Source organism: Sapajus apella, unplaced genomic scaffold (genome assembly GCF_009761245.1).
Source record: "Sapajus apella isolate SASKATOON/1434 unplaced genomic scaffold, GSC_monkey_1.0 scaffold412, whole genome shotgun sequence".
Taxonomy (NCBI): Eukaryota; Metazoa; Chordata; class Mammalia; order Primates; family Cebidae; genus Sapajus; species Sapajus apella.
Genome location: NW_022437348.1, coordinates 15054 through 34125, shown reverse-complemented (window position 1 = coordinate 34125; position 19072 = coordinate 15054). Strand labels below are relative to the sequence as shown.

The 19072-nt window shown below is 39.4% G+C and overlaps 1 long non-coding RNA gene and 2 gene segments (V, D, J or C); 1 reads left to right on the top strand and 2 right to left on the bottom strand.

Moving 5' to 3' along the window:
• Window positions 1-3562: 3562 nt before the first annotated feature.
• On the bottom strand, window positions 3563-4358 carry LOC116545859. The segment is given in 2 exon segments: window positions 3563-4108; window positions 4210-4358. Coding segments are annotated over 2 exon segments (558 nt in total).
• LOC116545862 lies at window positions 3725-12419 on the top strand. Its single transcript, XR_004266485.1, has 2 exons — window positions 3725-3763; window positions 12265-12419. It is a non-coding gene; the product is annotated as an uncharacterized LOC116545862 (long non-coding RNA).
• Window positions 8247-12831, bottom strand: LOC116545860. The segment is given in 4 exon segments: window positions 8247-8257; window positions 10866-10869; window positions 12285-12609; window positions 12713-12831. Coding segments are annotated over 4 exon segments (378 nt in total).
• Window positions 12832-19072: the final 6241 nt, after the last annotated feature.

Here is a 19072-nt window from a genome sequence, read left to right as displayed (position 1 = left end):
CTTATTTCCTCTCTGTCAGTAATCACTGTCTTTGTTGCCTGATGTCAAGCATCTTAAAATCGTGTTTAAGAAATTTCACTGCGTTTTTCAGTAATTCCTGGTAGAAAAATATATCTGGTTTCTGTCGTTAAACCGTGTTTGAAAGTGATCATCTGGCACACAAATATTAGAATCTATTTTATGATTCGAATTTTATGTTGTCCACTAATATTTATCCTGGAATATACATAGATATGCAAAATATAACACTAAATCTCAGGGGACATTTTTATAGACATCATAGAGTGTGTGTGTGTGTGTGTGTGTATATATATATGTATTTACACATATAGTATATATATAAATTCTATCAAATTCTTTATGTATGTATAATACTAGGTATAATATTAATTCTATGAAATACTATATTAAATACTATTTTTATACTACATATATGTGTACATATATATATAAAACTTGGTAGAATTAATTTTCTCTCTATCCATCTCCTACTTGTCTCAGACCTCTCATAAAATGAATATTGAGATGATTTACAGATTAACTGTGTAACAACAACACTAGTGTTATTTATTCTTCTGATACTTCATTAATAACTTATTAATTGACCAATTCTCACCTAGAAATCCTGATATGCTTTGCTCTGTGTTTTCACCAAATGCCCAACTTGAATTGTAAAAGCCCAAGTGTCTGGTGAGGGGTCTGGTGGGAGGTGATTAAATTGTGACAGTGGTTTCCACCATGCTTTCCTCCCAATAGAGTTCTCAGGAGATCTGATTGTTTGATAAGTTTGTGCCTCCTCCTTCTCCTCCTCCTCCTCCTCTTCCTCCTCCTTCTCCTCCTCCTCTGTCGTCATCTTCTTCTCCTCCTCCTCCTCTCCTCCTCCTCCTTCTCTCTTTCCCTCCTGCTGTGTTGTGAAGAAGGTACTTGCTTTCCCTTCACCTTCCACCATAATTTTAAGTTTCCTGAGGCTCCCCAACCATTCAGAACTGTAAGTGAATTAAAACTATTTTCTTCATAAATTACCCAGTCTTAGGTGATATCTTTGTAGCAGTGTGAGGATGAACTAATACAGGCTTTTTCCCAAGACATGTAATTTTTAATTGAATAAACATTTTTACTATAAGATAAAACAGTCTTCATGGTGACTACATATGCATGTTGATTTTGACATGATAACCATCATACTGAAGATGATGGCATTCTCAGAAAAATGATCCAGGTTCAAGGAGTTAAATGCAGAGTAATATTTACTTCTGTTTACTTTAGAACAGAACTTATGAGTTACAGATGATACAGTGGGTGGTCTCCTTAGAATTGGGTGCTGTTAAGCAAAAGAAAACCGCTCTGGATTGTGGTCATAGGTTCTCTGGTTGGTTTCTCTCTGCATCTGCTGCTATTTGGGGCTCTGTTTGGGTGAGTTCTGACCATCTCCTGCTGGCTCTCTGCTGCCCATGCAGCCCAGATAAGAGGGCTGGGGGATCTGCTTCTGAGACACCCAGTCATATGTCTGGCTCCAGGCCAGGATTTCTGCCAGGCCTTGGCGCTGCACCTTGGATCTCTCCTGCGAGACCTCACCTGTGCACTGAGCATCCTCACAGCAAGGTGACAGGATCAGCTTCACAGATATTACTGCAGGCAATTTTGAGCAATTTTAATTGTAATTTGATGATATAATTCAGTAATCCTGTTCATTGAGGTATAAGTCACACACCCACCCACACACACACACACACACACACACCACACACACACACTCTGTATGGACATTCATTTACATTTCCAAAAACTAGACAAATTTTGTATTATTGCTAATGAGTCCATAAACTTCTAAGGTTTGAATCAGAAATGAAAAGATAACATTTTCTATAACCAAACTTACAAATGAATAAGATGAGAAAATAGGGTCAGAAAAATCAAGTTTGAGGTGTTAGTTGCAGTCCACTGGTGGTACGTTACACAATGGAGCTGTGCCGACATAGGCTTATAGGTGCTTTAATTATGAATCCCTCAATTACAGCTGAGCAGCAATCTCTGATGGGGGGCGGGGGGAAGCGAGGTTCCCCCACCTGGGATAGCTGTCTCCATAAAACTTATTTCAGCTGTGGAACGTGCATCCCTCTGACATTTTTACGTGGTGATTGTGTAGTGAAGGTGCTTGGATACAGGGGGACGTTGTCCAACCTTCTGCCTGAGCCTCCTTGTTAGCTGTGGTGGTGAGGCTGGCTCTGAAGCACGGCCTTTCAAGCGTTCCTGTTCCTTCCCTTCCCCGAGTGTCAGAGTGTCTCTTCCCAGCCACAGTGGTTTTTCTTCAGTGTTCACAGCTTCTGACCCACTGTCCTTACCCCGCAGATTCAGGATTTCATTCCTCAGGAAAGAGATGGGAGGTGTTTCTGGGTAGAGTCTCCTTGGTGTCCTCTGTTTCCTTGTGTTCTAGTTGATTCTACCAGTGCCCACAGGACACAAGATTTAATAAATGCCTCCCGCACATAGTAAATGGGGATTCAGCATTGAACGGAGCTGCTGTTCTTCCTCCTCAGTCAACACCTCAGGACAGTAGGTGGGTGAATTGTCTGGGGATTTTCCCAATTCTGCAGGAAAAGCCTGCAAGTGCCAGGAGTTTCACACTCTAACATCATTAGCACACACATCCAAGCAACTCATTAAACATTTCCTGGTTAGCTTTTTCTTATCTTAAATACTATGCTGTGAGTGGCACCTGCACCAGGTACTCTAATAAATCAGCCCTAGTTCTCTCTGCAGGCCCCTTTTTTCTCAATACTAATGGACTCAGGGCAGGCAGAGACCTCCATGGGAATCTCTGATTAGAACAGGCTTTGAGTTCTGATGGGAGCCAAGAGACAAGCTCATCCAGGGTCAGAGTCCTTAAAACCCAATGGTATTACAGCTCTCCCCCCGCATCTTGTAAAACGGTGCACATCTGACTCAGACTGATTCAGTTAACCTCCTTATACTATATATTATTATTAATAATATTAATATATATTATTCCCTTCACGGCTAATGTCACTTCATTTCTCAAATACCTCCATGCACAGAAGACAACAGGAGCATCCAGGCAACAGAGAGTGAGAAAGTCCCTCAGCCTACCCAGGTCCTGCAGACCTGAGCCCTGGGATTTTGACTACAGAACACATCCTCTGTTTTCAGGGAAGAGGAGAAAGGGAACTGTGAGAATCGAATGTACAGAGAACAAAATTGATGAGCAGAAAGAGGGTCAACTGAAGCAGTCTGAGTCAGATGTGCACCGTTTTACAAGACGAGAGAGAAAAGCTATGAAACTATCAGGTTTTTAGGACCCTGACCCTGAGTGAGCTTGTCTCTTGGCTCCCATCGGAACTTAAAGCCTGTTCTGGTCAAAGATTCCCATGGAGGTCTCTGCCCTGAGTCCAACTGGAAAACACTTCCCAGGTTTCCCAGGGATTCCTCAGGACTCTCATTCTGTGGACCACGAAAGGATTATTTCTGTCCCCAAAGTGACACTGTGGAATTGAAACTGTGATGTGAGGATTTGTACTCCCGTTACAAAAAGAAACAAAAAGGAGAAAAGAAAGTTTTGCCTTTAGAGACGTCAGATGTTAGTACAGAATTGTAAATCTGGGAGGTTCCCTGGGGAAATGTGACAACGAGGCAGCCCCAGACCATGGCAGGAAGCCAGCCCTTAGCAGCACCTGCACCTGCCCCGAGACAGCCCCGTGCACAGCGTCCGGGCGCCCCCTGGTGGTCTCGGGGGCCCCTGCAGGAGGTTTGTGTCCGGGCTCACACGGGCCTCCCCTCACTGTGTCTCTCGCACAGTAATACACGGCCGTGTCCTCGGCTCTCAGGCTGCTCATCTGCAGATACAGCGAGTTCTTGGCGTTGTCTCTGGAGATGGTGAATCGGCCCTTCACGGAGTCTGCGTAGTATGTGCTACCCCCATTATAACTAATGTATGATACCCACTCCAGACCCTTCCCTGGAGCCTGGCGGACCCAGTCCATGTTGTAGTTACTGAAGGTGAATCCAGAGGCCGCACAGGAGAGTCTCAGGGACCCCCCAGGCTGGACCAAGCCTCCCCCAGACTCCACCAGCTGCACCTCACACTGGACACCTGCAAACAGAGACATCCTGGTCAGAAACTGCCACACATACCCACTGTTTCTCTCACCCATGTCCACACACACTCAGTCTCTCTAGTTTTCCATGAATCACCTTCTAAAATAGCAACAAGGAAAACCCAGCTCAGCCCCCACTCCATGCTGAGTCCTCTGTGTTCAGTGCTGATCAGCAGGTGGAAATGCCTTGGAACCCCAGGGCTAAGGCTCCTCTCTCAGAGCTGCAGGGTCAGGGCTGGGCTGGTTTTCATCAGTACAGGGGGGCCTATTTGCATGTCTCCTACTATATAGCAAGCTGTAGGGTGGGATGCTTGGTGGGGAGGCTGTGCCCGGAGAAGATGACAGTGTCCTGCAGGAGTTTGCTGACAATGATGGTATTCGGAACATATACTGTTTTATGAAATTGTGTTGTGATAAACACTTTGCCCTGATCACCCTATTTCATTTTTAAATATTTGTGTCGGTAATGTTTTTTTATGTCAGTATTTCCTCCATTTCGCCACACGTGGCTTATTTTACTCAACATAAATACTTAGATATTTTACTTTGTTGTTCTGTGTATCAGGCATTTATTTATTATAAATTATGGATAGCATTCCAGTGAACACATTTATGATAATTTGTTTTCCTATTAAGCAGTTTAACAATATTTGCATTCTTTTATTACTCTTGGTCTTACCAAAAAATCTGCTACACAGCTTAGAAATGTACGTAGATGAATAATATATTTTACTTATTTTTTACCACCATAACTTCAACAATAATAGATAAACAGAGAAGCTGGAATTTGCATTTTTGTTGAGATAGAGTCTCATTGTTTTGCCTAGCCTGGAGTTCAATCGTCTGACCTGCAAACTCTGCTTCCCCTGTCTCAGCCTCCCGCATAGTGGAATTACACGTGCCCACCACTATGCCTGGATAATTTTTTTTTGTATTTTTAGTAGAGGCGTGTTTTACCATGTTGGCCAGGCTGGTCTAGAACTCCTGACCTCAGATGATCCACTCCCATTGGCTTCCCAATATATTGGGATTACAGGCGTGAGGCACCACCACTGGCCAATTTGTTTTTTAATACTTTAGATACTTGAAGTTTCAAGGTAAACATCAAATGTGAAATCTAGGGAGAGGCAAGTTCTTGTAGTGAGTAAGAAACCTAGGGTATGAGCTGAATTGAGGCAGAGTATGACATATAAAATGTAGCTATTACAAGATAAAAACACACTTTTATATTGGACACCTTGAAATCGAGTGTGGTAAACGTGTTGTAGTGTGAACTTCTCAGGGACCACACACTGAAGCGCTTTCCTATTCTCTTGAATTCCTTTTCCCCAAAATGGGGACAGTCACAAAAATCTTTCTGTCCCAATGTGTCTGTCTGAGATAGAAAAAGAGCCTACACTCTGAAATGAATTTAGTCTCACCTCCCTTATCCCCACTGCAGAGCTAAGAAATTACTCTGCAGGGACCAGCCACCAAAACCAGCATCTTAAGGGCACTGGTGCAAACCCTTAGGAACTGAGATGGTAAAAGAGGCCTTCATCTAAGTTCCACTGAGAATTGTCTCCCCTCTATTTTTTATTTAATCAGTCTTAATCTGTGGGTCAGGTCAGTGAATTTGGAAGGCGATAACACCGGAAGAGAACATTGGAGCTGTGGGAACAACTGGTGTAAACAAGAGGACTCTACCTCAGGGAAAAGAGCAAGAACACACACACCAACATATCATCTGGAGGAAGTCCAGAAACATGTGAAAGGTCACACTCAGACTCATAGTCACAATTTGGATTCATGAAAGTCCAGAAAATCTTCATTTATTCTATTGCCTTCTATGAATTTCACAATTGTCAGTTAAATAAAATTTTAATCCACCTGAGGGAGTTGAAAGAGATTCTCTGGGGGAGGGGACACAGTGAAGAGGCAAAGCCAAGCAGAAAACAAAAACAGGGTACCACTGGAGGATCTGATGTCTCTGGGGGACACAGAAAAACAGACTTCAACTCTGACGACCACTGCCAAAGTAAATTTCAGATGTAGCTCTGAGAAGATTCACATACACTTCCACAATAAAGGCTCCACAAAGGTAGTGTGGACAAATACAGGCAGAAAGTGCATAAAATAAAATAATAAGCCAATATCAACTGTCTAACCCAACATGTGTGGCTATCGGCAATTATTACATAAATTAATGAGAAATGCCAAAGTCATAATAAATGACCAGCATGAGATTTCTAAATGATACAGATATTGTAACTATCTAATTAAATAAAATATATAAAGTAACTATAATTCATATGTAAAATCTCTTACAGAAAGTGTGGACATAATGCAGAAGTAGATAGGGAACTGAAATATGAAAATATTAAAAAGGAAAAAATGGAAATGCATAAGATGTTAAAAGCTATGCAATATAAACATTGAGCAAGCTTTGGGCATGTCCATCAGTAGAGCTGAGTCAGTTTTAAATGAAACCATATGCATAAAACATCACTAGAAATTTCACAAAGTAAATTGCAAAGGAAAAGAGAGTGAAGAAATATACTAAGCATCAATATCAAAAAGTATAGTATATGTATATTTTAAATCTGCAAAGGAGAAATTATAATACAAAGAAAATATTTGAAAATAAAATAATGGCTGAGAATGTTCTCAATTTTGTGGAAGACGCTGAATTACAGATCCTAGAATCACAGAGAACCCCAAGTAGAACAAACGCAAACATACACAGACACGCAAACCACACATCTACCATGGACAGAGTGGTGCACAAGAAAGGGCTCACATATCGCATGCTATGGCACACATTTCCTCAACTTCACTTTTTTTACATAGTTGTTTTCAAATTATTTGCATGTATAGTATTAAGTAGAAGTATATATTATTCTATGTATAAGCCTGTCTTTGCTTACCATGATCAAATACAGTTTGTGCAAATGAATGCAACTACGTTGTTAGGAAATTCACTATTTCAAATAAAAATGGCATTCATTCCTGGCTCTGTGTTAAATCATGTGTAATGCATGCCAGTAATATCCTTTTTAATTAAAGGGAATTTTTTAAGTTGGCACATGAAATCTGTTTATATTTATGGGGTACAGTGTAATATTTCAATACATGTGTGCCATGTGGTATGACCAAATGAGAACAATGTGCAAATTCATGAACTCAGACACTAACATTTCTTTGTGTTGGTAGTATACAAAATGCCCCTTCTGCCTACTTGTAAACATAAAATATACAATATATTTCTACCTGGATTCACCCTACTGTGCTGGTGGACAACAGAGCATGTCCCTCCTGTCTACCTGTAATTGTGCATTTGTTAACAAATTTCTTCTTATCTCTCTGTCTCCTCCCATTCCTGGCATCTTATAACCACTACTCTACTATTTACTTCTAGAAAATCAACTTTTTAAAATTTCTACATAACACTAAGAAAATGTGGTGTTTATTTTTCTGTGTCGAGCTTGTTTTGCTCAACATAATGGTGTCCAATTACATCCATATTGCTTCAAATGGCAGAATTTCATTGTAAAGGTTAAATATTATTCAGTTGTGTAAATATACCACATTTTATTCATCAATTCATTGTTGATAGATGCATACGCTGATCTCATATCTATGTTGATTAGTGCTGCAATAAACATGGGTGTACAGGTATCTCTTCAATATTAGTTTTTTCTTTAATTATTTAAATAGATATACACGCAGCAGTTGGATTGCTGAATTACATGGTAGTTCTATTTTTTCCCATGATGGCTGTAGTAATTTACATTTCCACCAGTGGCCTATAAGAGTTTCCCTTTCTATGCAGCCTGTCCAGCTTTGGTGTTTTTTTTTTTTTGTCTTTCTTATAACAGACTTTCTAGCAAAGATGAAGAATGAAAAGATATCTCATTGAGAATTTGCAGTTTCCTGAATGTTAGTGATTTCTAGCAATATATGTATGTATATACACCTATGTATCTATCTATCCTTTTTAATTTCTTCTTTTGAGAGATGTTGTAACATAACTCGTTATGTTATTTGCCCATTATTAATCACATTATTATTTGCAGTTTAGATGAGTTTATTTTATTTGCTTGATAGTAATCCTCTGTCATATGAATAGTTTCAAATATTTCCTATCATCTGCAGTTCTCTCTTCACTAAATTGTTTCCTTGACTGTGCAGGAGCTACGCTTTCTTGATAGAATCTGGACAGGTGGACTGAGGTGTGGTGGGACATTGGAGGGGAAGAGCTGGAACCAGTGTCCACAACCAGGTGAGCTTTTACTCACCATGTGGTTTCTGAGTTTATGATTTGAATAGATGCAGAAGATTTTGTTCAGGTTTCTGGAGGGTAAATAATTTGAAGAGAAAATGATATAACTTATTAGTCAAATAAATGAAAATATAATAACTGTGTATATGTTCTTGTAAGTGGGGTTAGCTCATCAGTGTGCCTTTATCCCCAGAAAAGAGAACATTATGTCTGCTGGAAAAAGGTTGCTTAGCTGTTGACATATGTGGTTATTACTAATGACAACTGAGCCTGGATACGAGGTCATGTTATAATGCTAGTGGGGTGTCATAGCAACAAAAATTGAAGCAACAAATATTTAAATGAAATGGCTTTGAATATTACTAGTAGTGAACATGCCAAGACAAATCAGTTACCACAACCAGGAGAATAATTCATGACCTCTCTTGGGATTCATGCTGAGAAGATATAAAATTTCCATTTAATGGCTCATTCCCACACTCATAAAATGGTTTAGATAACAATCTGAGAACAGAGTGTGACCTTACAGAACGTGGAGGCCAAGCATTTGGGAGAGGAAGAGTCTGTGTTGGAATTGTGAGAAGGGGAAACCTGAACTTTGCAGAGAAGCAGCAGTGATCAAAGGTAGAGCTGGATTCACTCAAGTTTGGTGGCAAATACAGTAAAAATGGGTTTCTCTGCCCTCATTTATTTTTTGTTCTCAAAACTCCCTTGGAAGTTTAGTTGTAAACATTGGGAATTTACCTAAAACTCAATCATGGCAAGCAATTTTACACTGAAGAAAGAGGTAACAATTTGGGATAATTGAATTTAGGTTATAAAAATTAATTATTAAAAATTCAATGTTAGTCTCTAGTAATTTATATCATAAAATGCTCAGCCTCATGAAAGGAGTTCTCTTATCCTATCAAGGAAGAATGTCCATGTGGGCACATGGTGCAGTCATGGAGATCGGGGGCATGGGCTGTCCGGGCTTTCCTGGTCCTTCAGAGGAAAATTGCAGAATCTTCTCCTCCCTTATTCCCAGCAGATTTTATACGTGTGTGTAACCCTTGAGGGTGCCATTCCCATGTCACTGCACAATAGAAGTCAAATGGAGCATGAAGCTGACATGCTGGGTGTAGAATTGGGTAAAGAAACTACCTGCATACATGAACTGTTGCATTATCCAGGCCTGGAGCCTCTCCCATCCAGGCTTTGCATTTTATTAGTGACTTTGTGTTGTTTAGTTAGTACAATTTTTATTTTTAACTTTCTAATGAAATAGCATCCCATAATAATCTAGAGGAATGAAGATTACAAAATAATTTATTTGGAAATTAACCCAAGTTCCAGGTGAGGTCATAGTTTGTGGTGATAGTGAGACAGGGAGAAGCATGGCTGGAAATGATGAATGTGCTTATAAATGCTTCATGTTAATGAGGAAGACTCTATACACTGAAAAGATTTAGACACTCTCACTGAGAACCTCGATCTAATATTATTTGCTACGACTTGCATCTCAATAGTAAAATTCTAGGTTTTATCTAAAGTTGCTGTTACTAATGTAAGCTTTCATTTAGAACATGGTTCCTATGTGATGTAAAATTAACCCAGATGGCAGAAGTGATTGTATTTATTAGAACTTTCCAGGCTGGCGCAGTGTCTCATGGCTGTAATCCTAGCACATTGGGAGGCTGACACAGGTGAATAATGAGGTCAAGAGATCAAGGCCATCCCGGCCAACATGGTGAAACCCCATCTCTACTAAAAATTCAAAAATTATTTATGCTTGGTGGCACATGCCTGTAATCCCAGCTACTCAGGAGACTGAGACAGGAGAATTGTTTGAACCAGGGTGTCAGAGGTTGCAGTGAGATCATGCCACTGCATTCCAGCATGGCAACACAGCCAGACTCCATTTCAAAAAGAAAAAAAAAAGAACTTTCCGATTTTTCAAATTTGGAAATAAGCATGTTTTGGGGCAGTGCATGGCTTTGGTTTGGTTTGTAAACAAGAAAGTATATTGTATACTCTGGAACACGCACCAAACTGGACAAATTAGGGAACTCTTAGAATCACGAGTTTATCCCAGATTCCTGGAAAATATAAAGCTGGAAGTCACTGCAACAAAAAAACCCATAATATTGAAGCTAAGACAAGATTACATTCTCAGAAGATAAAACTACTGAAAGAGTCACAGTAGTTATCAAAAAATACCACTGCTTAGCCACTGATTTTAAGTGAAAATGATTGAAAAACATCTAGTTATCAACTTTTCTTAGACAACTTGTGCCAGATGATTACAAATGAATATTTGTATTTCAACTGTACATTTTATAGACAAATTGGTTATCAGATTAGACAAGCGCTTTGGGGAAATGTAGAAAAGACAGTAGCGGTCAGTTCTTGATGAGGAGTGACCAGCTAACCACAAAATCCTGGGAGAACTCTAAGATTGGGACCTAGGCAGAAACAAAGCCATAGGGCCCTCTATACACACTTAGGCAAACTTTCCTCAGTTTTCACCCTTGAAGGGATGTGAATGTATTTTATTTGTCACCTATCTGTGTTCTTCATGTCTTCAAATAATTCCTTGACAAAAGCCTACAGCTTATTCAGCATCCACTTCCCACTTGGCACATGCGGTGGCCCCTGGCACCCTGCTCATCCTTGGCACTGCTCCATTCCATGGTTCTGAATGGGAGGGTGGGGGCTCTGGAAAAAATAATTGTAAGAGATAAATTAAAAGAATAATCTCTAATAAGGAGATGTCAGCATTCCATCTCAGAAAAAATTGAAAGTATGTAACACATACAAAGTCCTCAGAAGAAACTTTGAAGCACAGGAAGGGTCTCATGTATGTTGTTTTGAAAAATCGAAGCAAAGTATAATGAAATTAGGTATTTCTGTGCTTATCTGGCACGACAGCATGTTGAAAAAACTGAAGAGCCATGTAATCCTGAGGAGGTGGCCTAATCCAAGGAGAGAGAGGCTTCAAGTTCTAGGGACACACATGGTTTGCCTGCTTCTGCCCATCTAGGAGCTACTTGCTGAAGCCTTCAGAACACCAGAAGGTGAATGAATTTCTCAAGGCAATCTAATCACACCTGAGCAGGGAGAAAAATTCATGATGTAGGATGGATTCAAAAATATGTAATTAAAATTTTATTAAAAATTGAGAAATTTTAGTTGTATACATTTATAGGGTACAAAGCTATATAATGATTTATGAATGCAATATGGAATAATTGAATCGAGGTAATTGACATATACATCACCTCAAATCCTCAAATACTTATGTTTTCGTGTGTGTGACAAGGACGTTTGTAATTTGTTCTTGGCTATTTTTAAATAAGCACTACACTATCTTTAAGCTTACAAATAGACATCAATTTATGTAAACTATAGAGAATGGCTGAAATCAATTATGGATTACTATAATTTATATTTTGTTAATCATTAAGTTTCATTCTTTAGGACATATTTCATAATTATTTTATAGTAAATATAAAAGACTACAGATATATGCATAAGTCTGTGTATACATATTTCTACGGATGTAAATTTATGTCCCCATAGCTATGCAGTTGCTGATATCAACAGATATTAATAAAACTCTGGAAGAATAAGTGCGAATTAATAGGAAAAATTATTTCTTGAAGGTATGTATTTTTAAAAAATGCCCCACACATAAATTTAAAAATTACCAAAACACAAATCTCAATAAAAACTCGTGAAAATTAACCACAGTAAAATATGACAATCTCATAAGACTGCTTAGTCTTGCAAAAACAAGCCTGCCTCCTGCAGTTAAGAAATGGATCCACCCCCTGCACCTGCTCCTGGGACCTGGCAGGTCCTCGGTGGGTCCCGAGCGCCCCCTGGTAGCCCCACGCGCCCCCGCAGGAGGTTTGTGTCCGGGCTCACACGGGCCTCCCCTCACTGTGTCACTCGCACAGTAATACACGGCCGTGTCCTCGGCTCTCAGGCTGCTCATCTGCAGATACAGCGAGTTCTTGGCGTTGTCTCTGGAGATGGTGAATCGGCCCTTCACGGAGTCTGCGTAGTATGTGCTACCTCCATTAGGATTAATTTCGCCAACCCACTTCAGCCCCTTCCCTGGAGCCTGGCGGACCCATTCCATGTAGTAGCTACTGAAGGTGAATCCAGAGGCCGCACAGGAGAGTCTCAGGGACCCCCCAGGCTGGACCAAGCCTCCCCCAGACTCCACCAGCTGCACCTCACACTGGACACCTGCAAACACAGAGACACCCTTGTCATTAACTGCCACACATACCCACTGTTCCCCTCACTCATGTCCACACACACTCAGTGTCTCTAGTTGTCCATAAATCACCTTTAAAAATAGCAACAAGGAAAACCCAGCTCAGCCCCCACTCCATGCTGAGTCCTCTGTGTTCAGTGCTGATCACTGAATAGAAACACCTGGGAATTCTGGGGCTGGGCTCCTCTCCCAGAGCTGCAGGGTCAGGGCTGGGCTGGCTTTTATGAGCAGAGGGAGAGCCCAATTTGCATGTCTCCTGCTATATAGCAAGTTCCCGGGTGGGGCAGCTGAGGAGAGGGCAGGGCCCAGAGCAGATGAGAGTGTCCTGGAAAACATTGGCCGTAATCCTGTCTCTCAGGAAAATATGTCTTCAGATTATGTGATTGTGCCTTGATAATTATTCAGCAATCATCATATTTTATATCTATATATTTACAGAATAATTTTAATGCAAGTGTCAATGTCACATTTTTAGAGAAGATAAATTACATACAGAACAGAGCAGTTGTGCAATGTGCCCAGTATCACACATCGGGACAGAATTAGGCACATTATCTGGCCTGCGTCTTTTAACACTGGAGGAGACTGCTCCCCTGAGACAGCTCCAGGGCAGTGTGGGACATACCCAGTGAGGTTTTCAGGGTGTCCCACTTGTCATAACAACTTTAATTAATTTTGCTTTTTGTTGGGTTTACCTGAAATATACAATCAGTGTTCACATGTGTGTACTTTAAGGAGTCTGTGATTATTCAAGTGCCAATATTCATCTCTTTCTTTCTCTTTCTCAGCCAATAGATTCATTTTTGTTGCAGCTTTATTAAAAAATCAATCAATAGTCAATTCAAATTAATAGTTCAGCACTTGGAAAATGTTGATATATGTGTGCAGACACTGAACCAGCACTTCAATCATGTTGTCAGCAATTAAATTAACCTCTATTTTTTCCTCCCACCCCTCTGTAGTTTTGTTTCGCCACTTTGTTACTCTCACCACCCTATTCTTAGAAAAATTCAGATCTTCTCCATGTCAATTTTGAATAGTTTCATCTTCTACAATTTACACAAATGAAATCACATGAAATTTACTGTTAATTCTTTAGCTTCCTTCACTCAGCACGATTATTCGATAATGTCCCTGTGTTTTTATGTGAATGAGGCATGCCTTGATTTCAATGGTTCCTTGCATTTCAGTACATGAATATTTCTCAAATTCTTTAAAAAACCACCAAATAATGCACAATTGATGTGTTGTCTTAGTTTCTGAATTTTATTTAGAAAACCAATATGAAGCATGGGAATGTAAAAAATGAGAAAATGATGATCTTATTCTGAACTCATTAACAAAAAACCTAAACAACAACAAAAATATTAACCTTTCAGCATATCTGAGTTGATGTCGCAGAGAAAAAAAACCTAATGTCTGAGAAAATAGGGGCCTGCAGAGAGAACTAGGGACCATTTATTATAGTTCCTAGGGCAGGTGACACTCACAGCATGGTATTTAAGATAGGAAAAAGCTAACCTGGAAATGTTTACTGAGTTGTTTGGATGTGTGTGCTAATGATGTTAGAGTGTGAAACTCCCGGTACTTGTAGGCTTTTCCCACAGAACTGGGGAAGTCCCCAGACAACTCATCCACCTGCCATCCTGTGGTGTTGACTGAGGAGGAAGAACAGCAGCTCCAATCAATGCTGAATCCCCCTTCACTATATGCGGGAGGCATTTATTAAATCTTGTGTCCTGTGGGCACTGGTAGAATCAACTAGAACACAAGGAAACAGAGCATGCCAAGGAGACTCTACCCAGAAACACCTCCCATCTCTTTCCTGAGGAATGAAATCCTAAATCTGTGGGGTAAGGACAGTGGGTCAGAAGCTGAGGACACTGATGAGAAACCACTGTGGCTGGGAAGAGACATTGACACTTGAGGAAGGGAATGTACAGGAACTCTTGGAAGGCCATGCTTCAGACCCAGACTCACCACCCGTAGCTAAGAATGAGGCTCAGTCAGAAGGCTGGAGAAATGTCCCCCTGTGTCCAAGCCCCTTCACCACACAAACAGTCACCAAGTAAAATTGTCAGTAGAATACACCTGTCACAGCTGAAGAGATAAGCTCTCTCTGGGGAAAATGAAAAGTAAAGACCTAAACACAAACAGGAATACAAAAGCAAGTATTGCCAGAAGAACCTGAAGATTTTGTGAACAGGAGAAGCTGACTTCAACTCTGACAGTCCTGGCAAACATAAACTTGAAATCCAACCCTGACTAGATTCACAGAAACAAGGTAATAAAGGCCCAGCAGATGTAATATGTGATCATGTCTAGGAAGAAAATAATGCATAAAGAAAATAAATTACACAGGAAATGCCAACTGGAATTCTACTGGCATTACAATTTCATTAAAAGTGAAAGGCAAATGAAATTCTGTCATCAAAAAAAGATCTTGACACTATTCACTGTCAGCACATTTATGTTTCAGTGCACATTTTAACAGTTTCTCTGCTAGTAGCCACGTGATATGAATTCAAAACATAAATCTATGCAAAGAAATTAGGATTGTAAAAAATGGGAATATCAAGATGAATTGCAGTTTTTATCTTTGTAATTGCTATAATATGAAACTTATAAAACAATAAAAAATTATATATTACATTTCATCGTGTATGTAAGTGCAAATTGAGAATAAACAAGAAAGAGTGGTGGGAAGGAGGAATTCAAAGCACAGTTACACTCTCTCTGTACTTCATATCAAGATCATATCAGTATTTGCATTAGAATCTAGTTACAATTCTTATTGTAAACCTTATGGTAATGAATACAACAGTTATAAAAGGTATTTAATAGTAAATTAATAGATAAACATCATTATGAAATGCTTATTTAAACAAATTTAACAGAAAAAAGTCATATTAGTTTAAAAATAGAATTTATTGTAGTTGATTTAAAAAGGTGAGACCCAACTATTACCTATGTACAAGAAAGTTACCCTACATATTCAGAAATAGAAAAGATAAAATGAGAAAACATGGATTATGAAAATATGAACCAAAAGAAAGTTATAGTAGCTGTGTAAATTTCAGACAAAGTGGACATCAAAAAAGACTTTAAGGTCTTAACAGGGATATTATATAGGATAAAGTTACCAGTGTTTTAAAAGACACCAAAAAAAGACTTATCAAATATGAAATTGATGAAGAAAGTGTCATTCATTGTGATTTACAGAGCAAACGTGGTGGTAGAAGAAGTAAAGATGTCAGTGAGACCATGCACATAAGGGTGCCCTGGGGACCATGAAGCTTCTGTGTACCCATGGAGGGCACCGCTGAGAACTTCCTCTTGAATTTCTCCCTGTTGCCACCCACACAAACTGAAGCTCTGGACCAAGCTTATGCTGCAATCAGTGAAGGTGAATCCAGAGGCTTTGCAGGACAGGCTCATTGAACTGTTTGTCTGCACAATTTCTCCCCCTCAGACTCCACCAGTTAACTTCACACAGGACTTCTGCAAACACAGAGGGAGCAGACTGAGAACAGCCCCATGTGGAGCAGCCACAGCTGGACCTGATCCACAAGGAACCCCAATATTGAGGGTGATGAGAAGGGAATCCAGATCAGTGCAGACCCCACGGTGTGGACACTGGGGAAGGGCACAGACATGGAGTGGCTCCTCACCAGGGCCTGAAGGAACAGGGATGAGCTGCCTTTCATCAGGAAGGGAGGGGACACTTTTCCATGTCTTTCTTTTTGTGGTCATGGTGCACCACTCAGCGTTGCTCATCCATCATCTGTGTCTCTATTTCAGGGAGGGCAGGGTCATAGGATTCCTGGGTCTGGATCCACAGGGTTAATCTGCCCATTACTATTTCTTATTCTCTAATGTGGACAGTGTCCAGGTATCTTCAGAGTAGCAAATATTATCATCAAATAAGTCTGCTAAAAACATAAGAAATAGATTTCCTGAGAAAATGCACATCTGTCTGTAATCAGTGCACTTAGAGCTGCAAACCACTGTTCCTGAAAATGAGGCAAAGTTAAGTTAAAATGAAAAAAATGCAGATCTACACCTTGTCATGGAGGGGGTTTACTGTTGTCATTACCTTGAGTTCATTTTGCCATAAAGCCGTTCAACGTTGGATATATGTGCTTGTGTCAGGGAACAGGCAGTGTGGAAACACGTGTACTTATCTGTGTGACGAGATCACATGGAGACATGTTTGCTTGTCTGAGGCAAGAGTCCACATGAGGAAATGTCTGTTTCCTGAGGAAAGAGTAAATGTGAAGACATATGTGGTAGGCTAGGAAAGAGTCCATGTGGGGACATGTGTGTTTGTCTGAGGGAAGAATCCACAAGAGCAAAGGTGTGTTTCTCTGACAGAAGAGTCCACTTGTTGACAAGCGTCAATGCCCATTCAGGGACAGTGTATGTCTGAACTGAACTGAACTTTGGGAAAATCTTTCTCGATCAATGAAAGGACAGGATCCTCTTGGGTATTTGCTTGTCATGAAGAAAAAACCTGCATCAAGTAGAATATTGTTTTTTATTTTTATTGCATTTTAGATTTTGGGGTACATGTGAAGAACATGCAACATTGTTGCATAGGTACACACTTGGCAGTGTGATTTGCTGCCTTCCTCCCCTTCACCTATATCTGGAATTTCTCCCCATGCTATCTCTCCCCACCTTTTTAAAAAATAAAAGGTATTTAGTGAATGGAAACACTGTATATGCAAGTGAAGAACATGACTTCATTCTTTGTTGCATGCATCTCATAACATATCCACGCTCCCAAATAAGTTCTTAGATAATTTTATACAGTCTGCATTTAATTCAGGGGTTAATAAATTGCTGAAGATATTTTTAATTTTTAAATATTTATGTTTATATTTCTCATCACAAAGTTATGAGCTTAGACAAATTAATTGTGCCATGTCTCCACCATTGTATATCATTAAAAATAGTCTTATTCTTCCTAAACAGTGCCAGGTTTACTTATTTTACACACACTCTCTAACTTCCTGAATATCTTGTCTGTATACTTGGCTATAGTTTTGGCTTTTTCAGAATTTTAAATAAATGAAACTATACTGTGTAACTGAAATGACTTCACTGAAGAAAGTGGAAAATGAAGTTACTGACCCAAGGAACTTTGAAAATCAGGAAGTTCTGTAAGTTTAAAGGGTAAAGAAACCACACAAAAGCACTCTATCCTAGAAGATAAACATGTTTCCTACTAGGGTACAGCTTTACATTTCTGATATGGCTATTCCTGTGTCCTGAAACTGTGCAGCTAAGTAACACAATGGCATATGGTGGGATGGGGTTCCTCACTTTGTAGTGGGTGGTCATGGACAGTCAAGGAAGGAAGGCTAGAAAGGTCCACATGGCGACATAGTTGGGTCGAGAGGCCAGAGCGTTCTCATTATTAATGTTATCAAGTTACAGGACACTAGATACATAAATAGTTTTGATGTGCCCATAAATATGAGGTCATATAAACATGCACATTTACTAGATCAGTTGGTTGAGAGGCCCTACAGGTAGTCATACCACGTTAACAACACACATACCCAGTGTCACCATTTTTTATTTTAATACCATTCTTTAAAATCAGAAATAAGAAATCTTTAGAAAATGGCTGATTTTATGTATGAGAATGTAATATAGAAAACAAACTTAGAATTTATCGTAATACCAGGAAACAGGAAAGTGTTCAAAAACCAAAGGATGAGGTGTGCTGTAAGGACGCAGGATCCAAACTAAATGAGCTCCCAGGGCCTGGTAAATCTGTGGTGATTTCAACAATAAAATGAGTAATGTAGCATGGATCCTCTTCAGAGTATGAAATAGACATCCACAAACCAGTACAGATATTAATAGATGATTAAAAAAAGAAATAATGGGAAGAAGAATACATCTCCTTACAGAAGCATTCCAAATATCTTAGGTGGATAGTCCTCCAATCAGGTAGGTAAAGGTTAAACCTCATGATTTGATTGTGGCCTGAGATTAGAGACATGAAGAAAAATGATGACTGTTAGTCTGTTTTATAATGAGACTTCAGATAATGCCAAAGACAATCTATGAATGAATAAAATTTTTAATGTTTTTATCTAAATTTGTACAAACACATACATACAAACAAACATTTTTCTGTAGTACCCACTGATAAAGGAGTAAAAGACCTCCACAGACTTGGAGAAAATACTTTCAAGGCTCCTATTTTTTAAATGAATACTTTTCATTCAGTAAATGATTTTATAATCAATGTACAAGTAAACTGACAACTAATCAAAAAGAAAACTATGCAGTTAAAAATAAGCCAACTATTAGGAGAGGCATCTCACCAAAAATTATATAAAAATTATTAAATCTGAATTTTTTTAGGGACATTTGCATTTAAATAAAAATTAGATACCATTACTCACCTATGAG